Below are 15,528 nucleotides of genomic sequence, written 5' to 3'. Positions count from 1 at the left end.
ATAGTATAACTTATTTTCAGTACTTAAACATTTAACAACAACTGAATTCAGATAAATGCAAAAATTAGCCATGTAATTTAGGCCAAAATATTACTAGCATCTTAGTCAGGTTTTAATCAGTGGTATATTTAAGAATTTATTCAATAATATCCACAAGGGTTTAATTACAACAATTTCACTCCTCTGCTACATTAATAATTTTAGAGTTTTCCAACTTTCCAAATTTTTAGGATTTCACAAACACAACACACAAACATGTAGATGATATAGTCCCTGTAATGTGAGAATTAAAAATCTGAGTTTGTGATGACTGCTACAAAAAATTAACCTCAAGCAACCCCTGGAAGTGGTAACAATTCCTGCCAGGCTGAAGGGTCAGTATTGAGGGTATGTCTTAACAGGGACCATTTTAAACTACTCCCCAGCCTTACACTTTTTTTGTAAGTATCCATTAGTAACATGAAGCTTTCTTTAGTTCACTCCTGAGCTAAAGAACTCTTTGCCTCATGCCTCTGAATTTATGAACTTAAGTCTGTGTCTGAGAGTTCTCCATTTGTGGAGTCCAACAAACCTGCAAACTGAACACAGCAAAGCTCCTCAGTGGAGTTTGTACACAGAACCTCCCACAGCCCTGCTGCAATCACTTACCACCATCAGACAATTTCCTAAATGATACAGATAAACCTCCACACCCAAGAACTGGAATTACAGTAGCAACTTGTTACATTTCCCATTTTTCATTTACATTTTGTTTTAATGTGATTTTTCCAGTTAGCTTTAAAGCAAAAGCAGTTTTGCCTTCCTGACTTATTGACAAACACCCAGCTGCCTCCTGTTGTGCAAAAAGACTTTTTTCCAAAAGCCTTTATCCTGCAGCACAAACTGTACACCTACCTTTGCAATCTGATCAAACTTTCCAAAGAGTTCATTCAGCATCACTACGAGTTCCTTAGGAGAGCAGTCACTGGCAAGGCGAGTGAATCCTACGATGTCTGCATAAAGAATGCTAGACAGGAGCAAAAGGAAAAAGGCAAAAGCAGGGAAAGTGAAATATGAAGACACCTCAATTCCACAGTCAGCATAACTATTGAAATGCACTTAACAGAAAACACCTCTCTCTCCTCTTTGGGAAACAGCTCCAGCAAAAGGGTTCAAGTATCTCCCCTGATTTAAAAGACAGCACACCAGTTCAACACACGTTATCTTCCCACAGCAGGAAAGAAGCTCACTACAGCCTCAAAGTCTGCCTTCAAATTTTAATTTCACTGGACCATAGGTACTGATAAGAATCAGAAGTTTATATCAATTTCTGGGGCTTCCACTTACCTAACATTTTGGTGCCTTTTTACATATAGGCTGTGGAAGTTGTTGTCATGCATCTGCCTGTTATCATTAGTTTCCTTCAGTCGCTCAATGATTGCCAGCTTCATTTCCATAGAGATATGAGCAGGCAGGATGGATAAAAGCAAATTTTCCTAAAAAGTGGGGGGAGGAATAATTGTGCAAAATTATTAACACAGTAAGTTAGAAACTGCAGAATTCTACTGACTGCAAGAAGGCATTTAAAAAGCAAAACAAAATGCCTTTATTCAAATAGTTTTTGAGTAATGCATGTCAGGTTTTCCAGAAGATATTTTTACATTGCTGTTCTCCAAATTATTGATTTCACATTTATGTTGCATATTTTTTCTTTTGTTCCTTGTGGCCTAGGTGTGACATTCCATTGTAACCATGAAACACACACACACACACAAAATGTCAGTATTCAGTACTACATTTTCTGGATAAATTACATTATATTTTGTTCCCTGATGTCAGTGTTATGTTGGCATTTTCTGATAAAAGTTCTGTAAAAGCTTATGTTTTGTACCTAACAATCTATTCAGTTTTTAAAATATCTGTAAATTCTCAAATGCTGGAAAAGCAGCAGCAGATACAAAAGTGTCAGCTGCATGCTGCTATAGCTAACCAGAAGCAATGCCAGAGAAATGAAGCCTTTTGAACTGAGAGAAACAGACTCCTCCAAACCCACTTTCATTGTTTGACTATTCAGGACACCTTTTTACACTGGCTCTCTCTCAAAAGCCCATTCTTCAAAAAGACCCTGTTAAGTTGCTGGGCAGAAGAGGATGACAAAAAAGAGAATACTTTGAGTGAGGAAGGGCTCTACCACCACAGAGATGGAAGAGGAAATGCTGTGTGGAGCAGCTACAAGCAGGAACTTTTTCAGACAATATCAACAGCAAGATTAGCACATTTTGCAGCCAAGAAAAATGCTAAATGCTGTCCCCTGGGACCAAGTCCTTGTCCCCTTTCCCTGGCTGCCCAACACAGCCCTGTTCAGGCACCAGTGAGCTGCCAGGGTTGTTTAACCAGTGCCTGCCTCCAAGAAGAAATACCCTGGGATCACAGTGGGAAGAGACAGTCCTTGAGCATCGAGCACTCGTCTGCACAAGGTGTGGGCAGCAGTTTACCTTGAGACTGATGCCAGAACTAGAAATACCTCCTTTCCCTCACCTACTGTTTGGTACTAGGAGAGTCAGCCCTGGGAAAGACCTTAAACTGACAGCTGAGTCCCAGGGAATATAACAGGGCCTTTGGGAGGCTGACACATCTCACAGTGTTCAAGGAAGCAGTGAGGAACCCTGAACTGCAGCTCTCGCATCTTTTTCACAGAGAAGTGGGTGGCAGAAAGGATACTCAGAATTGCCTGACAAACTGCAACATGGTTGAAAAGAAAGCCCTCAGTAAACTCAAGCACATTTACACTTCAAACAAGGAACCATTAAAACAATCCCAAAAGCAAAATGCTGAACACCCATGGAAGTGAGCACATTGCCCAGGAAATGAGAGCACACTGCCTGCCCAAGGTGATCAGAGGCTTCCCCAGCAGCTGCGTGGGGAAATTCTGGCAGAGCTTTCCTGCAGATTTGTCATCTCATCTCCCAAGATTAGCATCAGAGAACAGACCGCACTGTGGCATTGTGGCATTTTCTGCTTCCCGGTTTGATCAGGGCAGTCACTTCTCAGCCCCTTCTTTTTATCTAATCACTGGTGGGCAGAGAACACGATACACATCAGCCTTGTAGAGCACTTCTTAACCCTATTTGTACCAGGAAAGGTGCCACAGTTTCAGCTTTGGTATCTCTCTACAAAACTTCCTCAGTAAGAAATTCATGCTTGTTTATTCTTTGAATATCACTGGAGTTTATGGAAATAAATATTTTAATCTAATATATTATTTCTTTTTCTCCCTTCACATCCAATTTTCTCCTTTTAGCAAAGGAAAAACAGTTTGTGAGACAATAAAATATAAGAACAAATAATACTTTAGAATTCAATGCAAAAAAATATGACCAAGGGAACCATAAAACTAACTGTTAAAATTACCTTACAAGTGATTTCAGGGCATTAAGGATATGTCCTCTTAAGTTATCTTAGCCAGTCCCAGGGACAGTTTATTCTAGGAAAAAAGGAACTAAAAATGACTGGCAATTACATTCCTGTTACAAATACTGTGATTTTCATGTAGACAAGCCCCAGAAAACAGCTTCCTCCCTTTAACTTCCTTCTTTTGTTACAAATGGCACAACTTTTATTTTTGACACTAGGTGGGTATCTCAAAGATTGGACCAAGCCTTTCAACATGGATTAGTCACCAACCTTATGAATTTATGCAGACTTTGGAAATGAAAACAAGCAACTCATAACATGAGCTAGCTCACTCACTTGCTGCCTCTTTTCAATCTTCAGTTTCATTCGGACCTGGATGCACTTTAAGGTGTATCTGTACAGATCCCATGAAGCAACCTGCATTTGGCGTTTGTGAAATGCACCCATCAAGTTGCCACAAAGGAAAATTACAGCATTGGCAAGGAGCTGCACGAGAAGAAAAATATTTACCTACTGCAGGGCAGTCACTGATACTTCACCAACACACATATTAGTCCCATAAAACACAGTCAATCCCAGACCATGTCTCATTTCCTCTTACCCCATCCCATAACAAATCATTGTTGCTATTAGCCAGGATGGACCTTGGCAGACATAATCTGACTTTCAGAGTCACCATAATGAAACAGAAAATGCTATGCTATCATTCAACATATACAGGCTGTGTGGAGCCTGGCACACGCCTGCACACAGGAGCTGGGGTGCTCCTGTTAATGAGCACACCCTGGTGCTGAGTGCTGGAGCCCTGAACTCCCAGGCTGCACTCCCAGCCCCTCTGACACCCCAGGGCAGCAGCGGCCCTTGTGATCCACCCTGTGGGCAGTGCCTGGTGAAGGTGGGTAGACCCACCTGAAGGAGCACAAGTTGGGAAGAGTGACTGTGACTAAGCTAGGCATGTTTTTAACAGCTTAGTTTAAAAATTAATTTAACAGCCCTGATTTTTCCACTTAGGTCAGAAAAACAAAAATTGCACTTTAGATTTAAAAATTTGCAATTTTACAAAAAGCCTAAGGGATTTTGGGCCCAAGCTCCAAATCCATAAACTTGAAACATCAATGGAACTTTTCTTAATAGAATAGTTATGCCAAAAGCAAAGAGTAGCTTGACTAGAGTATTTCATTATGTAACCAAGCTATTTCCTTACCTGAAATGGAATGTGTTCCTTATTTCCTTCAGATGTTACACTTACCACAGTTAAAACAACAATATGGGAGAGAGCAGAAACAACACTAATTATGACAGCACCTCTCATCCCAAAGGGTAGCATGGTATAAACTGTGAAGATTATGAATAGAAAGAATGGCACCTTTGGAAAGAAGAAAAAATAAGAAAGAATCACACATACATGTCATTAGGTAAATGCCAAAAATCACTACAGAAACAGAAGCAAAGCAGTGGGATTCTTATTCAATTTAAGGCTGAAAAATTAGAGAGATGTTTCAAAATACGGTTAAAACAGTAGTTCTAAGAGTTTTGAGGGATTAATGGCTATAGGTTCATAGACAAGATGAGTTAAGGTGACATATCACCTATAATTTTTTCACTTGTCCTTGCTCTTTATCCTGAACTTATCCTTTACAGCTGGAGATGCACTTTGGATGCACTTTGTACTCACAAATGAGGAACAGTGTGTTGCAAGGCTAGCAATACTCAATAGAATCAGATTTCTCACCTGTTGGAAGATATTTTTCTAATTTTAACATCATCCAGTCACATGTGTATATTTGCTTCATGTTTGATAAAAACCAAAAATCCAACCAATACTTCCTGGTCCTCCCACAAGAGAATAACCTTTATTACCACTAACCACATATTTAGCTGCACACCTTTTATAAAATGCACAACTGAACTTCTTCAGATCAGTGGGAAGGTTTGTAAAACTTAAATTCATATTTATAGACTTGTTACTATTGTCAGCTTATATACATAGGGAAACTAACAGCCCTGATCAGAGGAATATATTGCAGCATTCCTGGCTCAGCTCCATCTCATCACAGCAACTAAATTGTGCCACTCCAGACAAGAGCTTCCTTCGAGGAAGTCTCAAGGTCCAGTCTGCCCTTAAATATTTTCCCAGAATAGACTGTCTGATTATTGCTGTCCCAGTCAAACTAACAGGAAAGTAAAAGTTTTCTATCTATATCTTACTACTTTAACTGGAGTAAAAACATTTTTTTTTCTGCCGTATTTGCAACCCCCATCACACAACATTCTGAATGCTGTGTGATAGTTTTAGAAGCACAAGAAAAGGATGGACAAGAAAAAGCCATACCCCATTTAAACAGTAGCTTTAATTAGTGATAAATTCATAACTTGAGGTGAAATTCTGAAATAAATCTATTCATTTGAATAAATCTATTCATTCAGAGTAGGGCGTCCTTATATTTTAGACTTAAAATCAAAATGAATGAGTTATTACCACATGACAGCACCACATTGGCTTGCAGCACTGAAAGCAGCAAAACCAAATCATGCTTTGTTACATATTTGCATTTATAGTTAGGATCAATACATTTGGGGGTGAGGGGTGGTTCCTAAGGTAATAGCCATTTCCTCAAGTTACAAAATACTGAACAGCAACTCTAAACATACAGTGCTGGATCCAGGCCATAATACAAATCAGATTTGGGTTGTTTAACTGATAATTTATATCCTTCATTATTCAAATAAAGAAGGGAAGGGGCAGAGTTCATAAAACAAGATAAAAATTAATTAAAACTCTTCTGCTTGCATTATGAGATCTTAGGAGGAGTTTCCTACAAATTATGATATTTTTGGCTTCATGAAATCACCCATCTTCTGATCAGAGATAGCAAGCAATGAAATTTAGCCACACCCAGCAATGCCAGGATGTGTCATTAATCCTTATTGTTCACTTCACCTCTCACACTGACTTAAAAACCTGCTCCCTAGGGCACACCCAGCTCTGGAGTCCTTTATACATTTCTTGAACACTTCTCTGACCCAAATAAATTAACAAAGCAAGTATTATTAACAAAAAAAAAAAAATATCAGAGATGAACTCATAGTAATTAAGATTTAGTAAAAATCCTAAATAAAAATCCAATTTAATTAGAAAAATCCAATTCATCACTAAAGATGCAACTCCCACATAGGTTTATGCAATTATCCAATTTTTTCACTGAAATGTATTTTCACTGTAACCCAGAACACCAACTAAAATTACTGCAAGAAATCAGTGAAGCCAGTTTTTAGAAGTTAACCTAAATCTCAGAAGAGTTATTGCACAGTTACAACATCCTGAAAGACTGAAGCACAGAAAAACATCCACGGCTGACGGCCAGCCCCATGTGAGTACCCGAATGAGCAGAGCATACCCACCTGCTCCCACAGCTGGTAGCCACTCCCTGTTTCAAAGAGGGAAACATATCCCACGGTGAGGAAGCAGAGCCAGGCCCCGAGGCCGAAGAGCGCCAGGCAGCGGCGGAGCAGGGACTCCATGCACAGCAGCAGGTAGGTGAGCGCAAACACGGCCAGCGCCGCGCACACCGCCACCAGGAACGGCAGGTGGGAGCCAGCCTCCTGCAAGGGAAACAAGGGTTACAGCTGCCACAAGTGTCCCCTCCAGAACAAGGAATAATGCCGATGTCCCCTCCAGAACAAGGAAAATCTATACTGCCCTGGAAACAGCTTGGACACCTTTGAAATAAGTTAATCTGCATTTTTAAGTAGACTAGCTGTGACAGCATGAACACCTTCTGATATTCACACATACAGAGCTAATATAATAAATACTATTATAGACAGTCAGGAAGGCAAGGTGGGAATGAGCTTCCTGCAAAAGCAAAACAAAGGGTTACAGCTGCTACAAATGTCCCCTTCAGAACAATGAAAGATGCATCTATACTGCCCTGGAAAGAGCTTGGACACCTTTGAAATAAGTTAACCTGCATTTTTAAGTAGACTAGCTGTGGCAGCAGGAACACCTTCTGATATTCACACATATATAATAAAATACTATTATAGACACTCATTCTACCCTGTCCCTCTTCTTCTAAGCCTTCTGGTGTTTACATTTTTGTAATGGAGTTTCTCACACACTTTTCAAGTAAATAATGATTGTTTTGCTTTCCTTTCTGGAGAAGGAGAAAATTGACGCACTGTTGGTTTGACCAGTGTAGTAGAGAGGCAGCAATTTCATCCCCCAATCCATGGTCACTTCTGAAAGTCAATAAATATTGGAGTTTGGAAATAAACTGCCCTCTTCTTGCTTTGGACATCTCAGCTTGTGCATGTCGTTCATTTCATGTCCTATTGTGACACTACCCCAGTTCCACTGCTGTTGTTTTTCAAACTAGCTTAAAAGGCAAACCCCAAACCACTAATTTCTAACTACACTGCATCTATAATGCAGATGTACCCAAAGAAATGGATTTAGAGTTCAAACTTGGCTAAAGAGGAATGTAACAGTGGTCTAAGTTTTACAGAAGATAAATTGTCAAAAATGTTGTTGCTACTTTTCTTCCCTTCCTAAGAAATAAAAGGCAAAAGGGATACAAGTGCAATTGGTAAGATTTGATTTGCTGCTAAGCAGAGACTTGAAGACCCTTTATCATGAAGCTGTTTGGAAAGCAGAGTTAAAAGGCAATGAAGCATTATAACAACTACTTTACTACCTTTTTACAACATTACCTTTAAATAAACTCCTCTTCTTACCAGCTGTCAGCTGGGCTTGTACAACACCAAAATTTCTTTACAAAAAATCAAATTACACTACATAACGTAAAAACTTTACATTACGTAACAAAAAACTTTAAGCTGCATCTTTTCTATGCCTATAGGATCATCGCTCTTTGCTAACTAAATATTGATTCCACTGATTACCTATTGTACTGGGAGGTTCCTATTGTGCTTTTATTAATTAAAAAGAAAAATATTTTTAAAAAAGGAAATTAACATCTTCAAATCTTTTAAGAAAAAACCACCTCAGGAATAATCTGATGAAAAACCAACAAGTCACCATAATATGAGAAATGCAGGACATTTTTAGCTTCTGTTCTTGCTCCTTCCTTAGCCCTTTTAATACTTGCTATCATAGCTAGCATTCAATACAGATCAGATGTACAGAATACAATACATATGTACATACATACAATACAGATGTATAAAATAGAAAAACAATCCTTATAGTAATTGTGCAGGTGCCTGACAATCTCTCCTCTCTTCCCACCGTTTCAAAATCATACACAGTAATACATGCACGGTTCCTTGATATCTTTCAGCACTGCAACTTTGATACCATGAGGCTCAAAATATTATACAGCCAAAAAGATTCAGTGTGCTGTCAGAGTGACTCCTTATCCTCTCTGCAAACACAGAACACACACAAAATTTACTCACAGCAGTTACAAAGAAGATGATGATCAGAGTAGTCCAGAAGAGGATGGCGATGAAGAGCAGCAGCAGCAGGAGGGGATGCTGCTGGCTGGTGTAGCGGTACTTCTCATAGAGCGGGTCTGAGATCCTGCCCTCATCGCCCTCGTTGAAGAAGTATTTCCCTTTAGCTGGCATCTTCTCCCAGGCTGGCTGCTATTTCTGCTGTTTCTCTCAGTTCCCAGTGCACACAGTGACACAGCTGAAGCCACTGCTTCAAAGAGAAGTTTTGTCCTTTGGCTGCTGCCTCTGTGATCTTCAGGCACACCGAGTAACCCACGTTCTCTGATTTTACATCTCATGAGCAGCAGCTTCAGATTCCCAATGCAATCAAAGGCAAGAATTAGCCTCCCCAAAACCACAGGCAATTCATCATCAGCACCAAGCATGAAGCTCCAGATCAACTTGCATTGATGCAGACAGGTGTTTCTGGCATGAGGCTTTTTAAATTATTACTTTGCAAGTCTCAAACTCCTTTCCATAAGCTTGAGTCTCCCTTCCTGGGATGAACCCTGCAGAGAGACAGGATTAGTAAATTCATAGTTAATCATACACAATGTTCCCCAGGGGGGAGGGAATAAAAACAGTTTATTCCTTAAACTTTCCACCTGCATGCTGTGACCAGTGAGCAAGAGCAGCATGCTGTGGTGGGTGGGAGCCCAGGAGCCTCGTGCGTGGGCAGCGCTCACCAAGGGCTGCTCTGCTCACCCTGCTCTGGCAGCTCAAACATTTCCATGTACAAGTGTGCCACAGGGGGCTTTTCCTTCTGAGCCAATGACACAGCTCCTGTGAGCGTGCTGGGGAACTGAATGCTCACAGCTCTTTGGAAGTTGTGTGCATCTGTGTGTATGTCATCTTCAATCACAATGCACTTGGCGTTCTTTCTCAAAACATGCATCTTAAAAATTAAGAAATCCTCTTTTATTAATTTCAGACTTTAATTAGGGCATAGAAAAATGAGAAAAGAATACAGCTGTCCAAGCCAAAATTCATTAAACTTTTTTTTAAAGATATTAAGTATCTAGATCTGTAAATTTCATTCCACTTTAAGTGATACTGTTCCCAAAGCAATACATGTGTTCTGCTAACAATGAACATTAGGGAATAAACTGTATTATTAATTTCTAATGACCAGTGTTTTTCTTTTTCAAATAGGTTCATTAATATAGTTCATTCAATGCCAAGAGCCATAAAAAAGAAGCACAGGGATGTGATGGAGGGAAGCATGAAAAACAGGATTTTCTAAGTCTTAATAAAACTTGATAACAGGACCACAGCTTCTTTGCCACTTGACTGCTGTCACCATGGTGCCCAAGGCCACTGCTCCAGGGAGAAAGAACCCACTAAACCTCACTTTTTTTTCCTCAGAAAAGTCAAATCCCAGCCAGTTACTTTCAAAAACAAAATGCTTAACTGCACACACACATTCAGGCTGCTTTCACACTAAAAGCAGGAAAAAGTTTCAGAAACCATAGTGAGCAATTCTGTCTCTGGTAAATAGAGCCAAACATTAACATCCTATCCAATTATTAATGATCAAGCAGGCAAAACCAGATATATCAACAGTGAGAGTGGATCAAAAAAAAAATGTGTACTTTTGCAAAATAAGAAACTAGAGCTTCTTTTCAGAGCATCCCCAAACTTGGATTAATGACAAAAAACCCCCATATTGCATCAATCTTATTCAGTAATTCCCAGAATAAACTGACAGTTATATTAACATATTTATAAGTATATATGTATAATAAGCAAATAAAATTGAATCTTTCCCATTTATAGTTAATGGTATCCCTAATATCTCACCTGTACTGGTTATTACTGAGCTTTTCATCATAATTAAAATCCTCCCATTTTTCACTTTAAAAGATTCTTTTGGTACTCACACCATTTTCATGTGCATAATAATGCTCTTGAAAAGAAGTGTGAATCTCAGAAAGTGTCCCACTGACACTTAAAGGAGATGAAGAAGAAATTGAAACATTTGCATCATGTTTTACTGCATCTTCCAAGTCAAAGGTAACTGCACTATTACTTCACTTGGGTGTAAGCCAGTTTTTCCTGAAGAAGAAACTCTCAGAAGGTGTGCACAGGGGCAAGTATTCCAATCTGAATTTGTCTTTCAGTAACAAAGACAACACACTCCAGACAGTGGGAAGGTTTGGCCTCTGATGCAGCAGAGAGGCAGACAGCTCACGAAACATCCTGAGGAATTCCTTTACCATGGGGCTGGGGGTGCAGGCACTCTGCCTGATGTGAACAACTGCATGAAAGAGATGAAAGGCTTGCTGTCCCAGTTCCTTCTAAAAGTGTATTTCAAATCAAAAACAATGAAGATCTTCTTTAATATACTTGCAGAAATATGATTTTTATGGTAATTTTTATGATAAATATGTATATTGAGAGGGAACGTCATTTTTCCAATTAGCAGAATCCATTTTCAAAAAATAACTAATAATTGCTAAGCAGCAATTATACATTCACAATTATGTGGAACAAATTATCCTGTCTTGGGCTACTTAATATTAGGTCCAGGAAAAATTACTTCACAGCTTGCTTTCTGTAACTTCTCCTGACTATGTCAATGAAAAAACAGTACCAAGAACTACAACTATTCTACAGGATTATACTGTGTGGCTGTGGCTCAGTTATCTGATGCTCAAAAAATGAAAAATGGGTGCAGTGTCAGCTTGGCACTCTCTCTGCATGTTATTGAAGAGTTTTACAGGACAGTAGATTGAAGAGACATGTCTTTTCAATAGCCTAGGCCATTTTAATTAAAAAGAGATTGATATCTCATTGATTTGTTTCTTCCTGGCTGATCTTTGTAGATATGCACTGCAAGTAATTATGAATGACCCCTGGGTCATACAATTTTCTTCTCAGAACTCTACCAGGCAAAGAAACTCCCCAAGAGTACTTTATTGATTTACCAAGAACCCATAATGCAGCACATAAACGCTACTTTGAGGTGAATCATTCCACTCCAAATTACTTTCAATTTGCATCCCATGTCCCACTGCCACTACCACCTCCTTTTTTAAAAGTCCCCACTTTTTGTGTCTTTCCTCCTTTGAATTTTTTCCATCAACCTTCTGGAAATGTAGAAGGTAGATTTGAGAGAGAGCGAAAAAGATTGTATCATGGGTGGTATCACACACTGGGAAAAAGATCAACTCACCATGCTTCTGTTTATACATTTAATGATAATGTGAGCACTGTGCACCACAACATCACTTTTACTCTTTTTGGTCATTGTTCCTGGAAGTTTTGCTGTTTTGACACACCAGGAGAGGTGTAACCCTGAAACACCAACAGCCCACAAAAACCAAAGAACACTCCCAGAAGCACCAGTGGCAAACACACTGAGCCAAATAGGGACTGGATCTGGGCTGTTGCCATAAAGCCACAGAGCTCTGATCAGCAGCTTATCAAGAAAAAGTCTCATTTCTTTAGAAGCCTTCATTGTGTTTGGATGAAAAAGAGAAGGAATTGTCACCCAGGTCAGGATCTATAAGAAGCAGCCTGGCACTGTGGGTTAGAAACTGCACTGAGAGCCTCTGGGAGCAGCCACCAAACACACCAATATGATTCAGTCACATCTGTGTGAGCTCCATAGCTATTTGCCAGCCAATTAACATGAAGAATTTTTCCCCAGTGAATATGTAAGAACACTGGACATGTGAGAAGTATAAAAAAAACTGGACAACAGAATACCTTCCAGAAAATGAACCAAAACACCTATTACCTTCCAAATCTACTGCGTTTCAGTGGGAACAAGGATGTGCTCACATTCAGCACCAGAACATCTTCTAGGTAAGTGCTGGGCAAGACCTGACAAAACACAGCCACCTTTCACCTGCACACAAACAAGACAACATTTCTATCTCCCACAAATCTAGGTATTGTCCTATGCTTTCCTCCCCTTAGATGGGAACTTTCAAGCACTGCTAAACTCTCCAGTCTCCTACTGACTCAAAAATACAAAAAGCAATTATTATTTCATTAGCCTACCAGGCTTGGACTGAGGCTCTTTTACTCTCCCAGGCTAGTTAAAACTGTCCACCAGGCTTTTTGTCAATCCACCCATTTTCTGAAGACCTGGCTGGAGACACACACCTTTTCTGAAGGCTCAACAGCTGCAGAATAGCTGTGGCCTGTACAGAGGCTGTAGAGCCCAAGTGTTGTAAAGAAAAACACACCAGCCCAAGGGTGTGGATGCATGGGGTAATTTCAGCCCCTTCCTCCCCAGAGATTGTCTGCATGGAGCAGTGTGAGGGCAGCTGGGGCAGGGAAAAATGGGAGAGCATCCAAGACATGGAGAGAGCAGAGCACAAAGTCACATCCCACATCCCATCTCTAGAGCTCTGGCACAAAGAGCAGCCTCCCCTCACACTGCACGGTGGAGCAACAGAAAGAATGACAGAAGTCAGACTGATAACAAAGAACAGCTCTCGGGATGGCTTCTTTCACTCTCTGCACCCTCCTGCCACCCTCTCACTCACACTCCAGGATGGACAGACAGCCAGCGATCACATCCTATTCCCTCTCTCAGGAGAATTATTCACAGCAGCTCCTGACCAAGTTAAAGCCTTTCCAAACATAATCCAAGTATGTTGGAGCTCTGTTTTTAATTTCAAAGCTCCTGATATATTCACAAGTGAACTCACAGTAACCATCTGGATAGCTTATTTTTTCTCTTAGCTGTTCATTTGCCAGAGCTCAAGACCTGATCACCCAGAGCTGCCTGGTTACCAAAGAGCAGTGTCTGAAATATTAAAACAAGCTCTAATAGCAAGAACCAAATGAATCTATGCAAATTGTCTTATTCCTCTCAAAAACTTCTGGATAAAAGAAAGCAGAAACACTTTTTTCATCTTTAACTGATACAGAACCAGACAAACAGTACAGTTTTGATTTCCATTCCGTCTTTTGTTTCACACAAACAACAATGTTTCTGAAATTACTTTAGCAATTTCCATGACAAGAATGATTGCTGACTGTAATTACCCATTAGCAGATCCTAAAAGGGAATCAGGAATCTATAAACATGCAATAGAATAATTGAAGGAGATTAGTGGATGAATTATGAATCTCAGGCAAAAATAATCTCAGTCTAGTGGACTCCATGACTAGTTCAGTCTAGGAAATGAAATTCAGCAATACAAACACACACCACAGGAAATACCATTCATGTTAAAGACAACACTTCTTCCTTTTAGACTTTGCTTTCAAACACTACCCTGCAGCCACTTCAGCTTCTTCTACCCATGCAAAAGTATTGAGTGGAGAGCAGGTGTGCTTTCAATGATGTCTGCTAGCAGTGAGTTTCTTTACAAAGGTGAACCTTTTTTAATACATATTTTGAAGTTTTCATGTGAAATTTCACCTTCCTTAGCTACATTTAATTGTTGAAGGCCTTTTTCTGCAATACAGAAAAAAAATCTTACTTACATTCACCTTCTATTTTCTCAAAAAATGAGCATACCCACTTCAACACATCAGCACTCAGAACTATATTTACATTAAAACATTAAATCAATACAAAATTAGTCTGTCATTTTTAAAAAATTGACACAGAGTAATCAGTGACACTACATCACTTAGGGTTTGTCCTTGAACGTTGAAAGCCACAGCAATGATAGTGCTGAATGAGCTGCAAAGAAAGCATGGAAACTGAACTTTTAAATTCACATTCTTATTTCAGTCGATTGCTTCTTCTCATAATGTTTGTTCTCCAGGGCTATTTCAAGTAGGAATAAGTAACAAGTTGTTTAATTTGGAAAGAGTTTTCCAGTCTCCTGTACAAGTGGAAGATGTGAAATAACAGAGGCTGTGGTTTCATAAGCACCACCAGCCAGCCCTGGCCAGGCAGAGGAGGAGGAGGAGGAGGAGCAGGTCTCACCCAGCCGGAGCCCCCATCCTGCACCAAGCTCCTGCTGCTGAACTCTCTGCAGAGCCCACTCACCAAACACAGCATGGAGAGCCAGTTTTGGCAGTCACTTCCCTCTAGGGTGGGGGAGAGCAGCAGGTAGCAGAGGCACAGATGAGCTCCACAGCTGGCCCTGGGTTTGGAAAGGAAGAGCAAACCACAAGTAGGAAAGCAAGCACAGCACTGAGCTCTTAAACTGACTCATCACTTCTCACAGGTCCACAGCCTAAGGAAAGAACATGAAGAATACCACTGCTAAAGCTGGGGGCAGGGGGAGGGTGCTTGTTGCTCATTTTTAAATACCACTGTTATTACAGGATGTGCTTTGAAGGAAAAGATTAGAGTCACAGAAAGAAATCTCTGTGCTAGTGATCCAGGTAGGACAGAAAATGGTGACAGAATATGGTTCAGAAAACCTTTTGGTAATTTATGAGCTCACAAACCAAGTCATTAGAACACAAAGAAGAGTCCATATAATCAGACTGCTGCAACTGAACTACACAGGAGAGTTTACTACTGTTCTAAGGATCTTTTTTTTGAGAAAACACATAATGGTTCAACCAACAAATCCATTAAGCCTTATAATTAAGTGCTGGGTCTGGCTCAGCAGGGTGGGGGAGGAAGCAGCCCTTTTATAATACTGGTTTTCATAAGCAGTAAACTCCAGGGTGTAAAAAGAGACATCACACCAGAAGGGAATTGAGCTGTGCTTTGCATCTTTCAAAACCAAGGTGTGTGATTATTTCTTGACT

At 40.0% G+C, this 15,528-nt stretch overlaps 1 protein-coding gene across 3 annotated transcripts in view; it reads right to left on the bottom strand.

The window, feature by feature from the left end:
• ADCY7 (adenylate cyclase 7) overlaps positions 1-15,528 on the bottom strand; it is a 59,296-nt gene that overhangs the window by 23,018 nt on the left and 20,750 nt on the right. For 2 of the 3 annotated variants that reach the window (XM_058034442.1, XM_058034441.1), the window contains 6 exons: positions 8,815-9,359; positions 6,796-6,996; positions 4,598-4,759; positions 3,730-3,879; positions 1,327-1,475; positions 895-1,006 (listed from right to left, as the gene is read on the bottom strand). In XM_058034442.1, coding sequence (XP_057890425.1) covers positions 895-1,006; positions 1,327-1,475; positions 3,730-3,879; positions 4,598-4,759; positions 6,796-6,996; positions 8,815-8,985 — 945 coding nt within the window. In that variant the 5' untranslated portion in view covers positions 8,986-9,359. The remainder of the gene's footprint in view (positions 1-894; positions 1,007-1,326; positions 1,476-3,729; positions 3,880-4,597; positions 4,760-6,795; positions 6,997-8,814; positions 9,360-15,528) is intronic. The other variant, XM_058034443.1, reaches the window with a different exon arrangement.

This window comes from Melospiza georgiana, chromosome 14 (genome assembly GCF_028018845.1).
Source record: "Melospiza georgiana isolate bMelGeo1 chromosome 14, bMelGeo1.pri, whole genome shotgun sequence".
Lineage (NCBI taxonomy): Eukaryota > Metazoa > Chordata > Aves > Passeriformes > Passerellidae > Melospiza > Melospiza georgiana.
Note: the sequence above shows the minus strand (reverse complement) of the source record. Positions and strands in the feature narration are given on the sequence as shown.